Here is a 25,141-nt window from a genome sequence, read left to right on the forward strand (position 1 = left end):
TTTACCCTCATTAAAATCACCAGGATTTATGTCATTTGGAAACGTAAATAGTCTTCTTGGATAACTGCTAGGAAACTATTTCTCACAGGTAGACATGAGTGGCATTTCAGTCTGAACCTAGATTTGCATGATGACATTTTGAATCATTTCTTTAACAGTATTCATTTCCATTCAGTTTTCTTTGTATAGCATACAACAATTTTAACACTAGACATTATCACAAAGCAGGCAGTGGCATCACATCAGGAGCAGGAGTACACATGTAGCCTGACAGAGAGAACAGCAGCCCAACCTTGCTAAATATACCATAATAACCATGATTTTTATGATACACAATATGTATTATGATATTTAAGTTACTTATTTAAGTAACTGTAGAAAGCTATGATTTCTTTAACAAGGAACAGTACACAAGTGGGATTTCAAGGATCTTACCTTATATTCTCAGTATTACGTGTACATTTTGACATTTTTACAGTAACACATCTGTTAAATAAATATAACACTCAAGATTTTGTTCATCACAATATTATTTGTAGCTCGCTATCTTAGGACGCAGACTCTATAGAGAAATAATTTGTACATACTTACAAAATTTGTTCTCCTTTCCCTCTCTCTCGCATGCTCTCTCTCTCTCTCTCTCTCTCTCTCTCTCTGTAGGTATCAGCACAGCGTATGCTTTGTGTGTAACATATGATGGTTCTGAGGTTGATGAGAGTTACTGTGATGCTTTGACTCGACCTGAGCCTACGTATGAATTCTGCACAGGCAGAGAGTGTCTACCCAGGTCAGAGAGCTCAGACATCTGTGTGTGTGTGTGTGTGTGTGTGTGTGAACACGCGTGCGCGAGTGCATGCGTGTGTGTGCATGTGTGCAAAAACTTAGAAGCAGGATCAATGCTACATTTTAAGGAGGACCATCACAGCACACACATTCACACAGTTATTAATACCTAGAGGCAGTTTAGTCTAGCCAATCCACCTGCTGCTATGCTTTTGGGAGGTGGAGAAAACCAGAAAACCTGGAAGAAACTAATGCAGTAATGGATAAAACATTCATACCAGCAGCAACCTGAGCCCAGGATCGAACCTGGGACACTGGAGCTGTGTCTCCCTACCATAAATCATGAAAGCTAATGATAAGTACACCTGTACAGCAAATACATTTTTAAAACACTCTATAGAGCATGCAGCTTTAATGTTTTATGACACACTATGATATACTGTATAGTATATACCAAGTATAAGAAAAACACCTTCCCCAGCTAAGCTGCGAACGATCCAGAGGATCAACGGTAGGCTCCAGGAGATCAGAGACATGCCAACACTGTGTGTGTGTGTGTGTGTGTGTGTGTGAGGCAGGTGGGAGACGAGCCGCTGGAGCGAGTGTTCTCGGACATGTGGTGAGGGCTTTCAGTTTCGGACGGTGCGCTGCTGGAAGATGATGGCACCCGGCTTCGACAGCTCTGTGTATGACGATCTGTGCCACGCTGCCGAGCTGCACAAGCCCATGGCACGCAAATCCTGCAGGAGCAAATCCTGCGGCCCTCAGTGGGAAGTGTCGGACTGGTCTGAGGTCAGTATGTACATAAAGCCGATTTGTTTAACTCCACTGATCTGTGCAGGTTCTGTTCTATGCTAAATATGCTGTGTGGAAATGGAGAACCTGGATTTCTAAAGCAAGTATTTATGATCTTCAGAACAAATTTTGAGTGACTTTTAAACACTGGACTCTGAATATATGGTTCGGGTGTTTACAACAGAATGAGAATGTGGCTGTAGTGATGGGTTTGACTCTGTGTGTGTGTGTGTGTGTGTGTGTGTGTGTGTGTGTGTGTGTGTGTGTGTGTGTGTGTGTGTGTGTGTGTGTGTGTGTAGTGCTCAGCACGGTGTGGGCGCCGTGGTGTGAGGAGCAGGGAGGTGCGGTGCTCCATGGATGCTCGCCTGTGTAGCGAGTCCACACGTCCAATCAGTCAAAGGGAGTGTGACGGACCGCCATGTGACCGCAGGTGGACTGTCTCGGACTGGGGACCGGTGAGTGTCTACATGAGGGACGACACACACATCACCTGCTTTTACTGAAGAGTTAACACCTATAATAAACACCGCTTTGTGTTATTAAACAAATTAACATCCAAAATGTTATTTGCAATTCAAAAATTTGCATAAAATCAAATGGAAGGGCAGACACATGTGACCAGTGTGTGAAGCAGGTAATAAAAAATTCATGCAACAATGAAATGTTGATCTAAGTTAAAGCAAAAATGACATTTCCACACCTTTCTCCTTACCTCTGATGTAGTCAGTCAGCCATGTGAGCGCCTGGGGCCAGCTGAGAGCATTTTGTTATACTGTACACCTGTGTATATGTTTAACACCAAAAAAGTTGAACTGAAAATGTTTGGTGTCTGAATTTTGCTATGGGACCCTAAAATGATCATCCCAGTCACTACCTTCTTTGGCTCGCATCTCCTACCTGAGTCGAATGTTTGAGTGGCGAGACATTAGATCATGCTGAGCAGAAAAGTCATTCTGGGTTTAAGATGGCTGCTTGTATTGTTTTTAGCTCTGAAACCACATAAGTAAGTCTGAGATACTGAACAACTCAATAATGTTTGTTTACTTATATTAAGTGAGTGATTAGATTACAGAAATGAACGTTTCAGTGTTGGATGAGCAATTTCAGTGTTATAATTATTTTACTTTTGTAAAGGAGAATTTGAGATTTTTTTTCTTTTTTTTTTTCTCCTCAGGACTAACTCATAATCATTTCTCTGGCTGTGTGTGGCTGTGTTTGTTCTCCCTGTCTAAGTGCTCAGGGCCGTGTGGAGAAGGCCGCATGAGGCGTTACGTGGTGTGTAAGAGCAGGAACGGGAAGGTGATCTCTGATGGTCACTGTGATCGGGAGATGAAGCCCCTCGCCGTGCAGTCGTGTGGAGCCCCAGACTGCCCAGCACACTGGGTGGAGCAGGAGTGGGAACAGGTATATATTAGTGATTGTTATATCTTTAGGACATTATTTGCATATTTTCACATGAAGCCTCTTTGATGCAGACTAAATATTCTGATGTTATATTGTTACAGCTACATATTGGGAATGTGAATAAACTTTGGTTATCATTTAATGCAGTGCAGTTAAGTGTTGGTATAGTATATTAAACATAACTATAATAAATTCTTCATTACCACAACTGATTTCCATTAGTTTTGAATTTTATAGAGGTTATTTTTTAGATGCGTAATTGTGGGGGAAAACTCTGGTTTTTCATAGTAAAGCGGATTTCACATAAACCATTTAAAAATTCAATGCTCTGGCGAAACTCGGAAAGCTTCAGTCCTAAGGATTTTATTTTGTCTATATTAAACATGTTATACTGTGGCCTTCTCTGATATAAGTATCACAGACCTGAGTATTACAATAAGGATTAACAGTTGTACTGCGCCACCCCCAAAATGTATAGATCTATTTAACTCTTTGCAGTTGCAGACTTTACCAACAATAACAAGATGCATATTGTAATTTTGTGCTCATTATTTATATTGTATGAATTATTATTTACTGCTGGGTTTATGCTGAAAGAAATACTACAAATTCATGTGAGGCACAGTGTTTTTGGCCAAAAAGCAAAAAAACTAACTGACAAATAACTCCGGAATTCTAAGGGCCTGAAAAGGCAGTAGTGTACAAGGTTACAGTAGTGTGTTAAGTCTATCACTAAACCTGTGTGTGAGTGCCTTTTGGTTTCCAGCATCTCCCTTTAAATGTGTTGCAGTGTAATGCGACGTGTGGGCGCGGGGTAAAGAGCAGGCAGGTGGTGTGTGCTGGGCTCGAAGCTGGTGTGTTTAAGGAGTTTCCTGATCATGTGTGTGCTCACTCACCCAAACCCGAGGAGAGAACCGCATGCTTCGAGAGGCCTTGCTCCAAATGGTTCACCACGTCCTGGTCTCAGGTAACTACACCTGCCACACCGTAGTGCTGTTCAACACGGCTGATTTCAGGCTTTTGTTTTACAATTAATTCCATCTACTCTGAACATGTACTTTCAATCGACTCGCACAAACATATAGGAGCTCTGGAATTCCTGAAGAGAATTGGTCACAATATATAAGAGAAAGTTCAGCTTTTCAAGCTCAGTGACTGCTTAATTCAGCAGGGTCTGTCTGCTGATTTCAGACCACAGAAATTGTGTGTGTTAATGTATATATAGACATGAGAACAGCTCTTGGATAGGCCTGTTAGTGGATGGGAATTTGTCTTTAAGTAGGAAGAAGGAAGTCATTGGCATTCACATTTCCACTTGTATTAATATAATATAGCTAAGACAGCTGCTAAAGACAGTACAGTATGAGCTTCCTCTGCCATCTCATTACATTATTTCCAGGTACACAACCAGACACACCTCCCAATCTCAAACAATCGATCTCAAGCAAAGCATAAATACGCACAACATGCTGTTAGGATTTTGGAGGACAGCCTGTTAGCATTCCATTGTGCCTCTGCTCGCTACACGTACCGAAAAATCTCCTCCCTGCTATGTGACACAAATATGCAAACATGCTTCGACACAGACATCCCTTAAGCACGATTTACCATAAGGAGAAATGTACACGAAAGCTATTTTTTTTTTTAGTAAATGTTGGCATTAAAGGTGGCATCAAGGGTGTATTCCCACTTCAAGCTCGGTGTTCCCAGGATAGGCTCGGGATCCACCACCGACTCTGACCAGGATACAGCGTTTACTGAATCTGAATGAATGAAACAAGTGAAATAGTATGAGCAGTATTTACAAATTCTTTTATAAATGTATTGAACAAAGAGTAGGTGTTACCCAGATATTTATAAGGGACCAATAGGAGATGATACTTGAGCCCTATTCAAGCAGGATTAGTTCTACATGATGCACTGGGGTAATTCCATCCTTCATAGGTACCCTGCCAATCCAGATGGAAATTAAATCACAATATGTGTTTTATTCTCTCCAGCCCTGAGAAAATTTCAAGCCCAAAGTAACATGCTATTTTACAGCAAACTCAAGGGTGGGATTGTTTCATGTAATATGAGTGTGTGCGTGTGTGTGTGTTGCAGTGCAGTAAGACATGTGGGAGCGGTGTGAGAGTGAGGGAAGTGAGGTGTTACCAGGGAGAGGAGATCGGTCACAGCTGTGACTCCACAATGAAACCTCAGGCCAGACAGAGCTGTGAGGTACAGGCTTGTCCTACTGAGGCACCAGGTAGCACTCACACAACCAATAACAATACACACATCCCTGTAGCACACACAAAACAAACTACTTACAGAATCAAACACCTTTTAGCAACAAAGTAAAAACGTTAATGTTAATGAATGTGGTCTGTACAGTCATAAGTATTTTTTGTAATAATTTTTTTTTGTAATTTTTCCTCTGTATACCACCAAAATGGATTTGAAATGAAGCAATCATGATATGATCGAAGTGTAGACTTTCAGCTTTAATTCAAGGGGATTAACTAAAATATTGCATTAACTGTTTAGGAATTACAGCTATTTTTTTTGGCTACATTTTCACAGGCTCAAAAGTAATTGGACAAACTATCAGTCATAAATATATAGATTATTTTTAATACTTGGATGCAAATCCTTTGCAGTCAGTGACTGCCTGAAATCTGGAACCCATGGACATCACCATGTGCTGAGTTTCCTCCCTTGTTTCCTCCCTTGAGATGCTTTGCCAGGCCTCTACTGCAGCTGCCTTCAGTTGCTGCTTGTTTGTGGGTCTTTTTGCCTTCAGTTTTGTCATCAGTAAGTGAAAAGCATGCTCAACTGGGTTGAGGTCACTGGACATTTAAGAACATTTAATTTATTTGGTTTAAGAATTTCTTGGGTTGCTTTCGCGGTACATTTTGGGTCATTATCCATCTGTACTGTGAAGCGCTGTCCTATCAGTTTTGCTGCATTTGACAGAATCTGAGCAGAAAGTATAACTCTATACTTCAGAATTTATGCTGCTACTTCTATCAGCAGTCACATCATCAATAAACACCAGTGCCCCAGTTTCACTGACAGCCATACATGCCCATGCCATAGCGCTGCCTCCACATGTCTGACAGATGATGTGGTATGCTTTGGATCATGAGCCCTTCTTTTCCTTCTCTATACTCTTCTCTTCCTATCATTCTGGCACTCTGGCACAACTGGTCAGGCTTTTTTTTTTTTTTTTTAAAGCGAGATCTGATCTGGCCTTTCTGTTCTGGACTGTTATCAGTGGTTTTCCAGACCTTTTATCTCCTTAAGAAACTGCTTATCAGTCTATTGTCCAATTGAGCTTGTGAAAATGTCCAATTGAGCCTGACTATGTAAAAAATTGCTGTAATTCCTAAATAGTTAATGCAATATTTTTGCTAAACCCCTTAAATCTGAAAGTCTGCACTGCAATCACTTCTTGATTTATTCATTTCAAATCCATTACGGTGATGTACGGACTAATACTTATGGAGCTGACTGTTGGATTTGAACTTTATATCCGACAGATTTCTCATGCGTGCATGAAAGTAAAATGATTTCAGCTTGTGTGTTTTGTTTTACCATGGGATCCCAGGGATCCCCTGTATACCCTATATGTGTGTATACCCCATAAAACAGAGACTCTAAGCAAATCATTTTGTTCAAATACATTTTTGGAGTGTACAATGTTGATTTGGCTGACTATAAGGTAAAAGTGCATGATAACAGCTTTAATTTGAAGACAGTTACAGTACATCTGAACCATTTAGGCAATAGGCCTTGGAAACAGAGGAAAATGGCTACATTAAAAGCTTAGCAGAGCATCATGGAGGATAAAACCCAGAACATGGAGATAAAACTAAACTACTAAAGCCCAATATCGGATCAGTGGTTATACTGTACCTTAAGCACATACTGTATTTAAATGGTAATGTTTGGCATTATTGGTACGCTTAACATACTAAAATATGGTTAAATGTTTTTATCCCTGTCTCTCATCTAGCAGAGGATGTTTGTGAGGACAAAGCGACAGCAAACTGTGCGCTGGTGTTGAAAGTAAAGCTCTGCACACACTGGTACTACAGGAAGGCCTGCTGTCTGTCCTGCAAGACCAAAGGTCACTAAAGAGCTGCTGAACCCTATCTGGGCCATTCCACTCAATGTGAAGAACCCCAAATTTACACACACACACACACACATACACACACATACACACAGTAACTCTATGACCCTAACCTGTTACCCCAACATCTACACCCAGCTGGTTACCTACAACTACTATAACTCTACAAATCTAACCTGTGAGACTAAAATCTCTGTGCTGATCTAATAGCTATTCAGATTGGTAGCTCACAGGCTACATGCTAACTTCTGATCCACAAACTACACTCTGACTCATTATACCTAAAACTTAATTCAAATCTAGTCACTCAAAAAATGTATCCAAACCTGTTACACCCAGAAACTACATTCTAAACTGTTGCCATTTTATTAGGGCATTTACTATACTATACTATAACATTTACACTGTAAACCTCACAATACACCATAACCTGTTAACCTCGACCAGCTACAACCTAAACCTTACTCCATATTTTTAAACTACATACACAACCCCCTAAACTACCCCATGCATTTTTCATGCTCTTAGTGCAAGCACTCCCACCACAAAGGTGAGCTAATTACAGTGCTCCAGTCCTATGAATGTAAGGTTTTATATATCAGTAAGTTCTTCTGTCTTCTCTGGATCGCGTGCAGCTTACAAAACAACTTCACGAAGAGTACCAAACTCATGGGGCAAACGGCCTGAGTCTGGTGGAAAAGAAACCTTAAGTGTGAAAACAGCCTTACTAATGTCCTGCTAGGATGATCAGAAAAAAAAAAAAAAAAAAAGCCTTACGTACCTCCAAACTGCACCTTAACTGATACCCTTATACTATCCACTGACCTGTTGCTTATTAATTACACCAAATCTGTACCCCTAAACTACACCTAATGTTTTATTCAAACTGCTTGGGAATATTTACCTTCAACTGAACACTTAAGCTACATCAAAACTTGTATCCCCAATATTTATCCTAACCTGTACATGTGATCCTGTACCCTTAAATTACATCCTAACCCGTTCTATTAAATCTTCTCATACTTGGCACACTGAACCCCAACACTACACTCTAACCTGTATATCTAATCTGTATAAACAAGGTGCTATATTAAGTGGGGTTATTCTCATCAGGCCCCTCAGGCAGCTCCCCTCACTGCACAGGCTGTTCCCGATCCATGGTAAAGGATACGCTGTTTTATTACTGAGTGTACGGAACACGCCACTCTCTTGTACTGTATCACTGATTCACTGACACACACTTTTCATATTTGTAAAAAAATTCTTGTTTTTACTTTGAATGTGTTTGTGATGACCTGTAATGGAGGTTAAAACAAAAAAAGAAATAAAGTCAATGTTGTTTGGCCTTGGTGCAATCTTATTCTTAAGACAGAATGATAATGGACTTTGGTAAGGTGTTTTTTTTTCTGTTGCATTGGCTAAATAGTGTAAATGGTAGTTTCATACCACATTACAAGTTCCCTAGAATTGCAGGAGATGGGCTATAATACACTTCCCTAATCAGACTTCTGCATTAGAAACTGAGGAACCTGAAGTTTGGTTAAATGTATCAGTACATTGCAAGCCAGTTTACATTAATAGACTCAACGTGTTATTTATCTACTTGTTATCTGCAAAGTGAAGGTTTTACAATGCCAGTGAACTAGAAGTGAACAGATTTGCTTATAAAAAAGTACTACTTATTCAGTACTTATTAGCTTAGGATCAGCACTGACTAACTTGGGTGATGATGGGTGTAAAAAAATATTTTATGCATACATTAATTCTATAGTGATAATGCACAAATAAATCCACATAAAAGTGGGACTGTGTCTTTATAGTGTAACAGATATTATATCAGCGGAATTTAGGCAAATACAATAATTAAGATTTTGAACTGGAAATAAAATATGGGTGGTTTAAAAACATTTTATTAGGTTACTATTTAACATCTGGATAAGTCAGTGTGCCTGAATATACACAAAAAGCTGATGAGGTAGTTACAGGGTTTAAACATGCCAATTGGTCAAACACAAGCAGAATCCAGTCCAAGCACAGGACTGTACAGTTGAGGTTTTAAGGCTTATCTGATGGGCCCAACTGTGGCTGACTGGCAGTTTTGTGGGTTTTTGAATCTAGTGTTGATCCTTAATATCCTTAATACTGGAGCTGTCTTTGCTCCAACCAGTACAATATAGTACAATATATTTTATGGCTTCCATACGTAAAATATATAGTACAATACAATACAGTACAATATATTGTATGGCTTCCATAAGGAACCATAAAAGATACATTTCACCATCTGAACTGTTTTCAAATGCTATGTGTGTATCAAATATTCATATCAGATTATACAAGCTCCAGACTGGTTGAAACCACAGAAACAGCACAGAAATGAATAAAATCTGAAGAACCACCCACATGAAACTGAATCCCTCTGAATGGGGTAAAATTCCCACCCCTAGTCAGATATTTTCTGGTACCACCATCATGACAGGACAGAAACTTCACAACACTCTGAGAATCAAGAATTGCTGAAGGTAAGATTAAGCGCTGGAGTTTAAAAGATTATTCTGTGTTTTATTGGCTGTGGATTGGCACTGTAACAAAAATAAGGGAAATCAAGATCACATTCCTCATAAAATATATTACTTGATTTGTGTTTTGCACTTTTTGACCTAGGGTCTAGCAGACCATTATGCTCCAAAAAATATTAAAATGATGATGGACCAACTGGACTGGAGTGATAAAATGATTAGTTTTTGTTATTTTTTGTTGCTATTACTGTTAATGCATTTAAAACATAGAAATGTGTATAATAGTGATATTATTCACACTAATAAATAACAGTGCATAGTTTGATCGAAAACGTTATCCTACATGCACTGTGGTTGTAAACTCTTTATTTCTTATGATGGCACCATACCTATTTTTTCCTATTTTTTCCCTCAGATGCACCTCTTGTTCTTTGTGCTGTTAGAGATGTACACATTGAGCTCTGTGCATGCCTACCCCAACGGAGATATAGCACCAGTGTGTGACAGTATGATGCCGACTCACACCCCCTTTATGCCTCAGAACATCACAGAGCCGTACAGAGTCAGAGTGGACCGCAGGACATGCAGACCTGGAGACATGATCAGAGGTCATATTATGGCATTATTAGGAATTTTAAATTAGATCAGATCTTTCTGCAGAGAGAACATTGTGAAACAATGTCAGAAATCACATGTATTTCATATTCATATATCAGAAATGGTCAGCTACTATCACACAAGGTGCCAGACATCAGTGTGCTCATGCAGTTGCATTAGTCAAACATCAGCTCTATCATAGCCTGAATGTAAAATACTATTTCCAAGCCAGAAGCTCCTCACGTCTCATAAAACAGAGATCATACTAAAAAATATTGTAGATATTTTTTAAAAACCAGAAAGTGCAAATAAGCAACAAAACATGACGGAATTAATCTACAGTGGGGTGATGGGGTGCAGCCCAATGTGAAGTGGAGTTACTTACAGCCTGAAGTGGATTATTTTCCTATAACAGCACACCCCGTTGTGTTTTATTCCTTTTATACATGAATTACAGTTTTTATTTATTAATAAATTACACTTTTTTTTAACCATTTCTAGTTACATCTAACGTTGTGCAATGTCCATGAAACAATTAATTACTATAGAAATGATAACATATTAGACCAAGCAGATTGATATAAACCTGTTGTTTGAATTACAGCTGGAATTACTGTCAGAGCTGCTGTTCTAGAAAATTAATCAACACAGTTGAGAATTCAGTCATGCTGTGGTATATTACGGAACACAGAGCTGAATGTGCATGTGTTTATACCCACCAGTGACTCTGGAGTCAGTGGACAGCACAGAATTCGAGGGCTTCATGCTGCAAGCTCGGCCATCATCAGGCAATAGCGCTGTGGGTTATTTCATGCCGGGAAACGCCAGTCTGGTCCGACTGCACAACTGTTTCAACACTGAAGTAGCGTACAGGTTCTATATTCACAGTGCTTATCATGTTACTCACAGTAATCTCAGATCACTATAGACTGACACACACACTGCATTTACCAAAGTATGTTCTTATATATTATAAATGTTGGAAATGCACATTTATTCAGATTTGCCCGATGGTTTTATATAAAGCCAACCTGTTCAAGCCCAGAGCAGAGCAGATACCACAACAGTGGCTTTCTGGCAATCTTGCAATTTAAATCCCACAATCATAACGATAAAAATATGAAATAACACAGAGTTCATGTTAATTATTTACAGCAGTGACATTTATATAGTAGTGTGTATGTTCCGCTGGTATGAGTGTATCAGGTGCAACAGTGATATTGGGGTTTAAACTTATCTATGTAACTTACCTTTCACTTTATTAGACACTCTGTTGGTCATCTTGTAAGTGTACAGTTAGAGAGCTCATCTTTTCACCCCGAGAGTGTCTTAGTCATTCTCTCACCTTCAACCTAATCTAATCTATTTAACCTAATCTATCTATCCTAATCTAATAAAACCTAATCTAATCGATTTACCCTAATAAAATCTATCTGATATATCCTAATATAACCTATCCACCATTATCTAATCTACCTATCCTTATCTAATCTACCTATCCTTATCTAATCTACCTATCCTTATCTAACCAATATATCATTAGCTAATCTATTTACCCTGATCTAATCAAGCTGTCCTAATCTAACTATCCTATTTTAATCTATGTGTCATTATATAATCTATCTGATTTATCCTAATCTAATCCATCTACCCTACTATAATCTGTCAATCCTAATCAAATGATCCTAATTTTACTATCTTATTTTAATCTATGTATCCTACTTTAATCTGTCTGATGTATCTTAATCTAACCCATCTCACCAAACTATTCTATGTATTCTAATCTAATCTACCTACCCAAATCTAATAAATCTATCCTAATCTCACCTATCTGTCTACCCAAATCTGTTTATCTCAATCTAATCTATTAAGATAATCTATCTATCCCAATCAAATCTATCTATTCTAATTTAATCAAACCTAATCTAAACTATCCTATATATCCCAATTTAATCCACCCTATCCTAATCTATTTAACCTATATATCCCAATTTATTCCACCCTATCCTAATCTATTTAACCCATATATCCCAATTTATTCCACCCTATCCTAATCTATTTAACCTATACATCCCAATTTAATCCACCCTATCCTAATCTATTTAACCTATATATCCCAATTTAATCCACCCTATCCTAATCTATTTAACCTATATATCCCAATTTAATCCACCCTATCCTAATCTATTTAACCTATACATCCCAATTTAATCCACTCTATCCTAATCTATTTAACCTATATATCCCAATTTAATCAAACCTATTCTAATCTCTCTGCCTTTATCTAATCTATCTATCCTAATCTAATCTATCCCAAAGAGAGCTAATGCAGTCTATCTTAATCTAATTAATCTTTTCTAAACAAAGCTATCTATCTATCTATCTATCTATCTATCTATCTATCATTTTTATGTCCTTTGACCCTTGTACCTCAGTCATTTTCTGCGTAGAAGAGTGTTATTACAGAAACATGAATAAAACTAATATATCTGTCATTTTTGTCCCCCAGAAGTCGGCCATCAGCCACTCTGGAGCAAATGAACTAACTCGGATTGAGGTCATGTGGGTCGCACCGCTTACAGCTGCTCCGGAAGATATTACGTTCTGGTACTAGTGCCTTTCGCATTCGTTACCAAGTCATACGTTTCTAATTTACCTGTTCGGAGCTGCAGCATTACAGCAGTGTGGGGCTTGTTTTGCAGTGCAACCTTCGTGAAGAACTACATCGAGTTCTGGACCATGGTGAGCAGCCACACTATCCTGCTGTCCAGCTGTCCTGCTCCAGCTGTGAACTGTCTGGTAAATACAGCAATATAAATATCTGCAGTGTATTTACACACCTCTGCACTACAATCTGTATTTTCATTCTCAGAACACTGTTTGTTTCATTTTTATAATACAGATGATGCCTTTCTGCATCCTGATTGCACTTGGACTCTACAGCTCTTCATCTTTAACTCTACTCTGACCTCTGGTAATGGATGCAACTGCAAATATTTTAATCTGTTCTGTTCAAATCAAAGTGATGGAAAAGTAAATATTTCAGTGTTTATGGAGATTATAAAATGTAGATGCTTTGCTGTAGTGCTTGGCTCAGATTCTCTAATAAACATGAAGAATCATGTTTATTTATATTACAGAGATTATCTTCAGCTCATTTGAACTCTGTTAGGTTATCCTATTCCCTCCCGCTCTTATTTTCTGATAGGAGGAGGGGTTTTGTGGTTCCATTTTCAGCAAAACTGACATGACAATATGACAAATTGGTTATTTTGAAATAAAAGTTAATAAATAAAGTCTAAAGTCGTGACGTGATGTAATCTCAGATCTTCATAGTGACAAAGATTAAATTTGCCAAAAAAATAAAAATAAAAAATTCCACACTCACTGCTCATGTGTGTGTGGTGGTCTGGGAAAACCCACTGGATGTTTCATTCTGGGACGAAAAAAAAATCAGGTTTTCTCTGGTTTTTCTGCTAATACTGTCCTTTGACCTCTCTACTTAGAAACTGAGAAAACTGGAAATATTTTTATTTAGACTACTTCACCTTGGCGTCTTCTGCATTGTTGGGTATGGAGTCAGATTAACAGACACAATGGTAAAAACAGATGCTAGCTAAATGAGATTTCTTCACACAGGAAATGTCATGATTTAATGAAGTTGTTAGATAGCTATGTGTCATAGCAAAATAATCAATTCAGCTTGTAATCAGATACTGTAATGTCTGTGATGCTGCTGCAGCTTCACATCGTCATCAAAACAGAGAAAAGCGCTTATACACTCTGTACAGATGACAGCAGACAAAGTTTTAACCTGTTTAAATAAACTAATCAAAATATATATTTATAAAACCCAACAGAATAGAACTGCCTGAATGAATTAGTGATTATTTCCCCACTGATGTCAGTCAGGTCCTGTGTGTTTGTCAGGACATAGTCCAGTGAACATATGGGCTATATTCAGTGAGGATTTACTACTGAAATTGCTATTCAGACCTCAAATGTAACTACAGGAATAAGCACTATTCAGAAGTTACAGAAGAGTTATGCAAATGGGGTGGAGTCTGAATAAAACAGAGGAGTGTCTCAGGTAAGCACTTAATTAGACTTGATTAAGCATTTGTCTTGGGTGACATCAACTCAAGCAAGGAGCAGAATTAAGTCCAGGCCTGCAACTGACCGTTTGATTTAACCTCCGTATGTCAAACTGGAATCGATATTTTTAGGCTGTACTTGATTTGCTTAACCTTCATCTGAATGGGGAGCCAAGTAAATCTACTAATCAACCATCATGTCACCCCAGTGGCTCGGCACATTTTCCCGCAGGTCTGTGTGTTAATACTACACGAGACTTTTCTGATCTCCCCACTCAAATTTGAGAAATAACTAATAAAATAGCATTTTCTGTATTTTCTGTAGTGTTTGCTGAATAAAAGAAGAGATCAGTGAAATATCACCAGACTCTCTGGGTCGCTTAGACAGGGATTTATTTCTTTTACTAGTTTTTCTGAACTGTTTCTCATGATGCTGTATACCTGAACCACAACATGATTCTACGACATGAAAATCTTTAAACGCTCTCATTTCTTTTCACATATAAGACAAAAACACACAACAGCAGTTCACAGACTATGTAAACTAATGACAATACATCAGACGCTAGCATGCTAGCATACAGTAACACACAGTTATAGACACAGCACCAGGACCTACAGCCTTGAATTCAGACCCATTAGAGAAAGATCTACTTTAATTCTGTATTTAAGGGACTCTCGAGGGATATTGTGTTATTTGGGAAATGAGATGGAGGTTAAAATGAGGGTCAGACATTGTTAAAAATACTGGCTCATTTTCGTACCGCACAGTGTGCATTCACGGTCGTATAACATTTCTGCTGGCTCCGAGAAGCTAGGAAAATATTCTGGAAGACTTGAGCCTTTGAAAAGCCTCTGAAAGGTTAAAGGTCGTGAAGGACCTCCAGAACCGTGGCGATGGACCAGGCTTGAGTCTCGCAGCTGAATGCACAGTACTGACCGTTTTCATTCGTCAGCTCTGGCAGACCCCTCCATGGGGACCTGAAAAAGGAACATGTCAATCTAAAATAGGGTTCAACTACTAATTATCAAATTAAAATAAGAAGTTAAAAGTGTTTTGTTATTGACTGAGATCAGCAGAAATATTAACGTAATGCAGAGAATGACGGAAATGAATCAACACTACATTACAATGTTGTGTTCACTGCATTTACAAGACGATTTCACATGAATTGCTCATGCTTGTGGTATTCGCAGCTTCAGAAGTGAAAGTTTTATGATAGTCCAGCATTAATGAGTTGTTTGTCAGTATGCCAACATCCAGGCAATGTTAAGTATAATTGCAAAGTATGTAGATACACAAACAGATTTCCTAGGAATTTATAAACGCATCTGAGGAAAATGTTGATATTCCTAACAGTTCAGTCGTGCCTTAAATTGTCATATAAGAGACTTAATGGCTATGTGCTAGCTAGATAAATTGTTTCTCTGAGTAATGATCTGGCTTATTCTCTATGAGCATCTGTTTTCTCCCAGTTGCCTAACAATAGTCTTCTCATGACTATAACACTCAAACGGTGAGTGTGTCATGTGATGACGAGTGTATCATGTTAGCCTTCCCATGTCAAAAGAATAAACTCACAAACTTCTATTTAAAATAGATGTTAATTCAGAAAAATTCTCTGTTCTACATATAAACTTTAAGAGTTCGCCACAGGAACAAGCTGAAGAACGATTAAGGGTTCTAGATGGAATGCTTTTTTCTAAGAATATTAAAGAAAAATTAGCTTTATGTGAGATACTATATATATATATATATATTTTAGTAGAACGACCCTTGCATAGGTGAATATGAAAGACCTAAATGCTCTCCAAAGCTTAAAGAAAATAAGAAGATAAGTTCTAGCATGGTTACCTTTCCAAATGAACATAATGGAGAGAGAGAACATTCTTCACCAGAAATACCGTCTTGTCGTAGGTTTCCTTTCCAAGCTTCTTGGCGAAATATAACTTGGCACGTAGGAAATAGCCAACTGGCCAAAGCCATTCCTGAGCAAAGAATAAAGACATATAATGAAGTTAAGAATCCAGTTAAAAGGAATCAGTGTAATAAGATAACGTGATATCAGCTATCAGGAAGCAGAACTGATCTGTCTTACAGGGCCTTGGTGGTAGTTGAAACCTTTGGCTACGTTGTAGTTGTCATTGTCGAGCGAGTTGTCGTAAACACCACAGTACACCATGTCGCTGTTTAAGACAAATAATGAATCAGCAGAGGAGATTGTTAAAGGTTAATATCACACTAACATCTAACAGGAAGTAAGTCTTACTCTGGATCTAGTGTCTTCATTCCCAGTGGTCCGAGCAGCTTTTCTTCAGCGATGCTCAGAGCTTCCCAAGCCCTCTCCACCGTGAACAACTCGGGGGCCTGTGGAGAATAAAACGATAATACTTCGACTGACAGTTTAGCTAAATTAAACACCCCATTAAAGGCCAAGTACGAAAACACAAAACAATATAAGTAATCTACGGCTCAGTCCAGAGCTCTTACCACCACCATGGCGATGGGGAAGTTGGGTCTGAGCTGGTAGTCGCACCATGGGCTTGAGGCTCCACAGCTGTCTTTATAAATCCCCCTCTTATGGACCAGCTCAGGATGTTTCTCATTGGGGTCGTCGGGGTCATGAGACACGTAGAACATTTTCTCAAAGTTGTCCTGGATCTTTCTGTTCCACTCTTCGTAGGACACTGTGAGTTGTTTACCTGGAGGAGTGAGTGAAGTGTATGTTTTATAATGATGCTACACTATGCACCAAACAGCGGTATGTTGGAGTGTGTTGTGTTCTCACCGTCTCTGTGGATGGTCATGGTGCTATAAGGGAACAGACCCCACTTATGGAGCTCCACCAGCCAGCGCACAGCTGATTTACACAAACCCACGATCTCCACAGCTGAGCCGTCCCTGTTACAGTGAAACACAAGCATGTAAAATGAAGAGTGACTGCAGAGTGCTCGGCATGTCTCAGAGTGGGACAGATGAACGTCCATTCCAACCAGCCAGCACCCATCCACATATATAAAGGCCAATAACTTCATTTTTCTTGCTTGAAGACTTCTATATATGGCTTCAAATCACACCCACTCTGAGCTGCTCTTATTTTCAAATATGCACACAAAGACAGGCTTAGATTTCTTTATATGAACTAATTCTGTTTTTTAATTCTGTATTTTGTTCACACCACGGTTTGTTTATTATTACATAGACACTATAAAAATTTTACTATAATCAGTGCACTGTGGATCTTTTTCAAACCACACAGCCAGAAAACAGTTGCAATGCCTCGGGATCTTCCTGATGGCTGGTGGGAGTTTTTTGGATTTACGAACAAAAAATAATTAAAATTTTTTTATTTTTTTTATTTCAGATATTAAGAATATGTTCTCATGTCCTCACTAACAGAATAGAGAATACATGGAAAATATATATACATACATATACACACACATACATTATATATGTGTATGTATGTGTGTGTGTATATATATATATATATATATATATATATATATATATATATATATATATATATATATATATATATATATATGTACACAATGACACACTGAAAATGCAATCAGTGAGCCCCAGGATGACCCCTATCTAGGATAAAGCAGTAACTGAAGCTGAATGAATGATGGATGATTGATGGATGATGAGTATTACCACTCTAATACACAGAAAACATGATCTGCCAGACATGAAAGTACAGTGAGAAGCCAGATAAAGCAGACTATAAAAACAGAAGAAAATAAATAAATGAATTCAGTTTCTCTAGTTGCTGTGTTTGTGAGTTATGTGATGTACCTGGGTGTAGCAGGAATCCCTTTATTGCGAGCTCGGTCACTTTCGCCCATCTTATCCATCCACGTGCCGCAGTTGAAGCGATTTCCTCCGTACACAAAGCCCGTGTCTGGATTCACCTTGGCCACAATGTTGAATCCTGACAGAGGAAGCAGAACAAGAGCTCCTCAGATACATATTACATTCTGGAATATTTACATACGTCCAATAATGTAGTAAAGAAACAGTTGAGGCCAGAAACCTGACAACAAATGAGGCCAGTTAGAGAGCATCATGCTAAGCTTTCTTTAAACATTAGCATTGTTAATATTTCAGTACAGCATTAAATGTGTCACCTTCGTCTCTCATGTTGCGATCGATCTGTGGTCCAGCGTTCCTCTCTCTAAACTCTATGCTCTGCATGTGGCGCTGGAGAGCTTCATGAATCACGTCACACAGAGGCTGATCCTGTACACACACCACACAGGACAAATCATACATACTACACCCATACCCATCTCCCATACTATATCCACATCATACACACTATACCCACATCTCCCATGCAAACTACTCCCACATCTCCCATACTACACCCATATCATACACCCTATTACCTACCTCATATACACTATACCCACATCTCCCATACTACACCCATACTACACTCATCTCCCACACTATATCCGCATCATACACACATCTCCTATGCATACTTACACCCACATCTCCCATACTACACCCATACTACATCCACATCATACATACTATACCTACATTATGCACAACATACCCACATCATGCACACTATACCCACATCTTCCATACTACACCCATACTACACTCACATCATACATACTAGATCCACATCACCCATACAGTACCCGCATCATATACACTATACCCACATCATACACACTATACCCAAATCTCCCATACTATATCCATACTATATCCACATCATATACACTATACTCACATCTCCCATACTATACCCATACTACACTCACATCATACACACTATAACCACATCATACACACTATACCTACATCTCCCATACTACACACTTGTCATATATACTACACCATACTATTCCCACAACACCCATACAATACCCACTTCATAAATACTCCACCCATACTATACCCACATTATACACTACACTACTACATCATATATACTACACCCACATCTCCCATACTACACCCATACTACTACAACATATATACTATACCTACATCTCCCATACAACACCCACACTACACCCACATCATGCCTACTACACCTGTGTGTGTGTGTGTGTGTGTGTGTGTGTGTGTGTATATCTCACCACATTGCCTGGTGCCTGAGGCAAGGCGTCGTCTGTAGGGTACATCCTGGAGACAGGGCACTGAAGGATAGCCACTCCATCAGGCACGATGGTGCAGTAATCCTGAATACACTGCAGCCACCACCACACGGCGTCACGGCAGTTATATCTTGCAGCTACGCCCTCCCCGAGCAGGTTGGGGATCAGACCGTGCCTCAGAGTGCCAGCAAAGGACAGGATGATGTTCCTGAGAGAGACAGGGAATTTGCAACCCAAACTTTCAATCATGTCTACAGATCCCAGTCCACAGAATAATCAGTGGCTTCTATAGTCGATTTTGGGATGGATTCATTAACCATGCTGTAGATTACCTGGCCTCCAGGTGACGACCAGTGAGCAGCATGAGACCCCGCAGGGCGATGAACGTGTCTCTGCCCCAGCAGCGGAAAATTCCAGAGGAGAAATGAGGCAAGCCTATCAAAATGTGAATGAGCCAGAAATGTCTGCATTAGTATCGTGAAATATACAGATCCATCACCGAACTCAGTGAGCTGATATACAGAACTTTTATCTAATTCCTAAAACTCAATCATTCATTCATCTTTAGTACTTCAACCTGTTCAGGGATGAGGTAATACCTAAAGCTATACATGCATAACATCTGTGATTTTAATGCAACAGGATAACGTGTTGCTGGGTAACCTGCTGCCATGGAGACGCAGTACTGTTCTTCCTGCTTGGTGATCTCACTGGTGCGTCGTGGGACATCGTGCAGTGCAGGAGAGAGTGGTGCAAGAGCAGGAACACGACCCACACCACACATCTGCAGTGAACCCAGGGCCAGCAAACGTACGAAGGATGAACCATCCTGCACAAAGCTAACACACACACGTGCACACATACACACACACACACACACACGTTCATAACAATAATCACTGAGCTTAAAGTCCATTTAAATTCATTACATGTTGCATTAAAGGTGAACTGGTTAGTATTTTTATGGAAATGCAAAACAAGTGTATCGTACAAGAAAAAAGCTCGACAAATACACAGCGCCATGCTGATGGCGTTTTCATCCCTCCTGTCTGGCATGTTATAGACACGCCCTCATCTTTACTGTTCACAAATGTGAACAATTTACTGTATAAATGGTCAGCGTTGCCATATAAAAAACACAATCTACTGAAGAATGATTACACTAAATGAAAGAAATAAAATGGAGTAAATGCAGGAGCTGATTTTCCAAAGGACTGGCCACAATGAGAAAAAGTACAATGAGAAAATGGAAAGTTAGCTAGCTAGCTGAAAAGATCATGAACTCTACTGGCCACTGATGTAAATAGCTATTATTTATTCACCATCTTGAAGATGAGCTACGTATAAATGCGTTTTATATGCACCTGATGCCTTACTACTAACATCTGTATCTGATGCATATTTATTCTGACTGTCACCAAATTTATAATCATGTAAATTTCCATCAAACTGTGATGTATCATTGTTAATGTGAAGCTGGTTAGTTAACATAATGAGAGACTGACAGTGACATCTGTTTGAAGGCAGCGTCTAGGGCTTTGGTGTACGCTCCGACCAGGATGGCGTCGAAGTAGCAGGGGATGAGGTAGCGAGGGATGTGTTTCAGGTAGCCAAACATGGCCTCGAACCACTGACCCACCTGCAGAGAGCAAAGAAAACAAATTCAAATTTTCCTTTTTCCATTAGTTTGTCTATAAATAATTCTTAAAGTTGCTACATTAAAGGTTTTCTTTAAGTTACGTTATCATACAATCTGATGTATTAAATTTCCCTGAAATAATTTCTTTAACTGGGTTAAGTTCTGCATAGCTGTCATTTCCCTTAGGATAAATTAAGATCAAAACTTTACCTTGAATTTTTGTTTGGGTGTGTTTTTTTTTTAGCAAGATTTCAAGCTTTGTGTATTCACTGTTATTTGTTTTTTTTTTCTTCTGCAATATGTTGCAGGATAAATTTGCTCCTAGGAATGAGATTTTCTTTGCCAACAGAAGGCATTTCTCCTGCTCAATCCAATTAGATATGTTCTTGTTTTCCATGCCTTCTATTCAAATACAAATTTGTAGCATTTAGTAATTAGTACTAACAGTACCGTACTACTAACTTCCATTCACTGCCATTATAACACACAGCTAAACTCAGACCTTTACACTCCACTTGTTTTACATCACAACTTGTTTACACTTTTTGGTTTTAAGAAGTCTAGCACTCACTGTGTCTTGGGTCTCACCTCTCTGATTGCTCCTCTGCGAGACAAAAGTCGGTTACTGACATAGTCGATCATCCAGTCTCCCTGCCTCAGGTTATCACAGAAGGGGTGGCCCAGGTCATTCTTAGGTCTGATGTCAGCCATCACTGAAATCAGGCCTGTGTGTGAAATACACATACCTCAGAGACAGCATCTGACACGCTGTAACATTACAGTTAATCAACAAGGAGGCCTTTCTGGAGGAAACCTAAGCATAATTAATACAGAGAAATGATCAGAATTTATAACTGTTCTCTTTCAGCCCTATAATCTTTCTTGTTCTAACCTGAGCAAACCTGTGACATTTAAGAGATAAATGAACAACAGACAAAAATTTCATTTACATATTTTAGTATCCATTTTAGGATACAGGATACATTTTGGTTAGGCCTAGGCTGTACCTTGCAGGCCACCATACTTGAGAGTTGTCCATCCAGGGATGTTATAACAGCCACCTCCGTCCTCCTTCTCCTCCTCATCACAGCGGAACAACAGCACATTCAGATCAGCCAGAGTCAGTTTATCCACGAACCTACACACGAGGGAAACATGCAATTTAATATTCTGTCTATCTCTGTCTGTATCCTTTTCATTCTGTCATTCTGAGATTTTTTTTTTAAAGTGTCTTTTTAAAAATCTCTCTTTCATCCCTCCATCACTGTCAGCTCATTGCAAACTCAGAATCTTCTTCAGATGTAGTTCAAATACATCACAGAATACAGACAATAAGTAAAGGTTCATTTATGTGTCTTTAAAAGTGAAGCTGATTGGCAGCCAGGGTATCACAATGCCATAGCAGAGTGGTGTTTGTGATTGTGTGTGTGTGTGTGTGTGTGTGTGTGTGTGTGTGTGTGTGTGTGTATCACGTACTGGCTCAGTGGGGTCTTCAGTATGAGTGGAGCGTTCTCGTCCAGCACACTTCCTGCTTTGTACTCAGGGTTAAACTGAACAAGGTGACTCCTCAAAAACCCCACAAGCTCCTGCGCCTTTGGATCCAAACTCACTCTGCAGAGAGATAATAATAATAATAATAATAATAATAATAATAAGAAGAAGAAGAAGAAGAAGAAGAAGAAGAAGAAATTATAAGATAAATGCACCTGTAAGTGGTATTAAATGCAAAGCCCAGTAAAATTCTGTTCATTATACTGGATATTAACTTAATATATACATTTATGCCATATACTGTACACAGCTAATAAAACAGATAAAATATATAAAAACTAAAAACATTTTAAAAGTCATTCCTTCCTATATATATCACCTGATACTCTGAGTCTGAGAGAATCAGCCACTGAATAAAACACAGCTATATAAAAGAGACTGTGTGTAAATATAATCTGTAATATGTTCAGAACCTGAAAGCGATGACGCTGCCGGGTGTGAGACGCTTGAACACAATCTCCTGCACAAACTCGCTGCGGCCTCGTGACGTCACTCCGGCCTGCTTCACCACACCGCTGTCCTTCAGCTGAGACACGAAAAACACCAGCACTGAGCAAAACTCCAACACTGGCCAAGTCATAGACAGACTGACTGAGAGATTACTGCACGGATAAACTACAGGACATGCAGTACAATCCATCACCAAACACTTCTGTTAAATATTCATTCTCAATCTGTAACTGGATGACTGGCACTTCTGAGTCCTTTGAGACGGTTTTAATTTGCAACTACAGTCATGACGTATTTGATAATGTCTCATGAGTCGTTTTAGTCTTTTCAGTAAGAATATGAAGAATATTAACCAGCATATAGAAGTCGTTTAAAAGAGCAGGATGTTGATATTTAGAGCCCTCTAGTGCCTTTACTGCACAATTACAACTGCAGTAAAAAGCACGGGCAAGCCTTCATCACCTCTCAACCTGTCCCATTTCTTTTGCTTAAACTAAACATGACTCACACGTTGCCTTTTAAGTAAAAATGTAAAAATATCTTATTTTTAGATAGAGAAGCAGTACTGAACTTTCCCAAACTAGACCCACATGGGGTCACCTGATTTACAAATGAGGTCAACTCAAGGTCAAGAGAAACTTTTGTTTTAATCACTTATTTTACAAATTAATATTAGAACTATTTCAAACCTACAGAGAGGTCTGTTTTGTATACCAATGGATTCTTAAATACTTTGGAATGTAAGGTCAGAGTTTCAGATATGGATATAACACCACATCACTTCCCAGTAGACTGCTAAGTCAGTGCAAGGAATATTCCTTTGGTTTTTAGTCACTCACGTTACACATACATAATAATATGTTACAGTAGTCCAGCCATCCATCCATTTTCTGTACTGCTTATCCCACACAGGGTCGCGGGGGAGCCTGAAGCCTATTCCAGGGGACTCGGGGCACAAGGCGGGGGACAACTAGTTGCAGGGCACAATCGCACACACACTCACACAATATTCGGAAATGCCGATCAGGCTACAACGCATGTCTTTGGATAGGGAGAGGAAACCGGACTACCCAGAGGAAACCCCCAGGAGAACATGCAAAGTCCACACACACACAGAGCGGAGGCGGAAATTGAACCCCCAACCCCTAAGAGGCAACAGTGCTAACTGGTCAAGGCTTGGGGTCACAGAAAATTCAAAATATTCAATTGGGGTTGTTTGCCAAAAACGTTTTTGAACCCCCGGTCTAATTTATCTGAAAAATGGCTAAAAAACAGAAACCTGGAGGAGAAAAAAAAAAACAAAAAAAAACTAAGCCAGTTCACGGCAAAATTACAAATCCATATCTTTAAAATGATACGATTACTACCGGTCTAGAAACACCTTTAAACATTAAAAAATTGCCACTTTTTTTCCATTCAAGCATTAAACCAAAAAATGTTAAAAGTTTTTAAAAAATAATGAAAAAAAAAAAAAAACACTGCTGGGCTTGAGAGGTTGAAGAGGGAGAACATATGTGGGAGTGTGTGTAATTTCACACAGAGCCACTGTGTTATTATGTGATTGGACCCAAAGCTCTCATTAAGCACTAACCTGGATGTGCTCTTTAATCTCCACTGTGAACTCAGGCAGGCCGTTAATGCTCTTCTCATCTTTTTCGTAAAAACCGGCCTGAGTCTCTACTGTACGGGCCTCCAACACCACCTCCTCTATCTTACCTGAGAGAGAGAGAGAGAGAGAGAGAGAGAGAGAGGATGAAACGAAGAGAAGAGAAGAGAAGAGAAGAGAAGAGAAGAGAAGAGAAGAGACTCAGATAAAGAGGAATTAATAGGTTTGTAACCAAATAGAAACATAACTTGTAATTTCCACCACAGCACTGTTGAATTCTTGATTCTGACTGGTCAGAAGGTGTTGATTAATTTTCTATAACAGCCGCACTGACAATAGTGCAGCTGCTAGACAAATCACAGATTTATATTGATGCACTCGTTTAAATACATTATTGTTTCTAAAGTTTTCCTTACACAGGAACCTGTAGAGATTGCTCCACATAAACATAAA

At 39.0% G+C, this 25,141-nt stretch overlaps 3 protein-coding genes across 11 annotated transcripts in view; 2 read left to right on the plus strand and 1 right to left on the minus strand.

Annotated features, from left to right (window-relative positions):
• The window catches only part of si:ch211-267e7.3 (ADAMTS-like protein 2), a 28,304-nt gene extending 19,084 nt beyond the window's left edge, over positions 1–9,220 (plus strand). For 5 of the 8 annotated variants that reach the window (XM_026934561.3, XM_026934557.3, XM_053239614.1 and 2 more), the window contains 7 exons: positions 661–787; positions 1,362–1,575; positions 1,878–2,033; positions 2,812–2,982; positions 3,773–3,949; positions 5,086–5,230; positions 6,983–9,219. In XM_026934561.3, the coding sequence (XP_026790362.2) occupies positions 661–787; positions 1,362–1,575; positions 1,878–2,033; positions 2,812–2,982; positions 3,773–3,949; positions 5,086–5,230; positions 6,983–7,104 (1,112 nt within the window). In that variant the 3' untranslated portion in view covers positions 7,105–9,219. Of the gene's footprint in view, positions 1–660; positions 788–1,361; positions 1,576–1,877; positions 2,034–2,811; positions 2,983–3,772; positions 3,950–5,085; positions 5,231–6,982 lie in introns of those variants that run through there. The other 3 variants (XM_026934559.3, XM_026934560.3, XM_026934565.3) reach the window with 3 other exon arrangements.
• A 361-nt stretch (positions 9,221–9,581) lies between these two features.
• si:ch73-14h1.2 (putative ferric-chelate reductase 1) lies at positions 9,582–13,866 on the plus strand. The gene is made up of 6 exons (XM_034310636.2): positions 9,582–9,624; positions 10,037–10,229; positions 10,941–11,080; positions 12,728–12,825; positions 12,921–13,017; positions 13,121–13,866. Exons 2-6 carry the CDS (start codon positions 10,037–10,039, stop codon positions 13,184–13,186), a joined length of 594 nt encoding a protein of 197 aa, XP_034166527.2. The 5' UTR covers positions 9,582–9,624; the 3' UTR covers positions 13,187–13,866.
• Positions 13,867–14,688: 822 nt separating this feature from the next.
• The window catches only part of agla (amylo-alpha-1, 6-glucosidase, 4-alpha-glucanotransferase a), a 32,539-nt gene continuing 22,086 nt past the window's right edge, over positions 14,689–25,141 (minus strand). For both annotated transcript variants that reach the window (XM_026934833.3, XM_026934832.3), the window contains exons 18-34: positions 24,674–24,798; positions 23,046–23,158; positions 22,558–22,692; positions 22,089–22,219; positions 21,670–21,806; positions 20,948–21,081; positions 20,106–20,281; positions 19,775–19,877; positions 19,425–19,650; positions 18,450–18,561; positions 18,118–18,253; positions 17,102–17,214; positions 16,804–17,015; positions 16,583–16,680; positions 16,412–16,499; positions 16,168–16,301; positions 14,689–15,293 (exon numbers count right to left, since the gene is read on the minus strand). In XM_026934833.3, coding sequence (XP_026790634.3) covers positions 15,176–15,293; positions 16,168–16,301; positions 16,412–16,499; positions 16,583–16,680; positions 16,804–17,015; positions 17,102–17,214; positions 18,118–18,253; positions 18,450–18,561; positions 19,425–19,650; positions 19,775–19,877; positions 20,106–20,281; positions 20,948–21,081; positions 21,670–21,806; positions 22,089–22,219; positions 22,558–22,692; positions 23,046–23,158; positions 24,674–24,798 — 2,291 coding nt within the window. In that variant the 3' untranslated portion in view covers positions 14,689–15,175. The remainder of the gene's footprint in view (positions 15,294–16,167; positions 16,302–16,411; positions 16,500–16,582; positions 16,681–16,803; positions 17,016–17,101; positions 17,215–18,117; positions 18,254–18,449; positions 18,562–19,424; positions 19,651–19,774; positions 19,878–20,105; positions 20,282–20,947; positions 21,082–21,669; positions 21,807–22,088; positions 22,220–22,557; positions 22,693–23,045; positions 23,159–24,673; positions 24,799–25,141) is intronic.

Source organism: Pangasianodon hypophthalmus, chromosome 14 (assembly GCF_027358585.1).
Source record: "Pangasianodon hypophthalmus isolate fPanHyp1 chromosome 14, fPanHyp1.pri, whole genome shotgun sequence".
Classification (NCBI taxonomy): Eukaryota; Metazoa; Chordata; class Actinopteri; order Siluriformes; family Pangasiidae; genus Pangasianodon; species Pangasianodon hypophthalmus.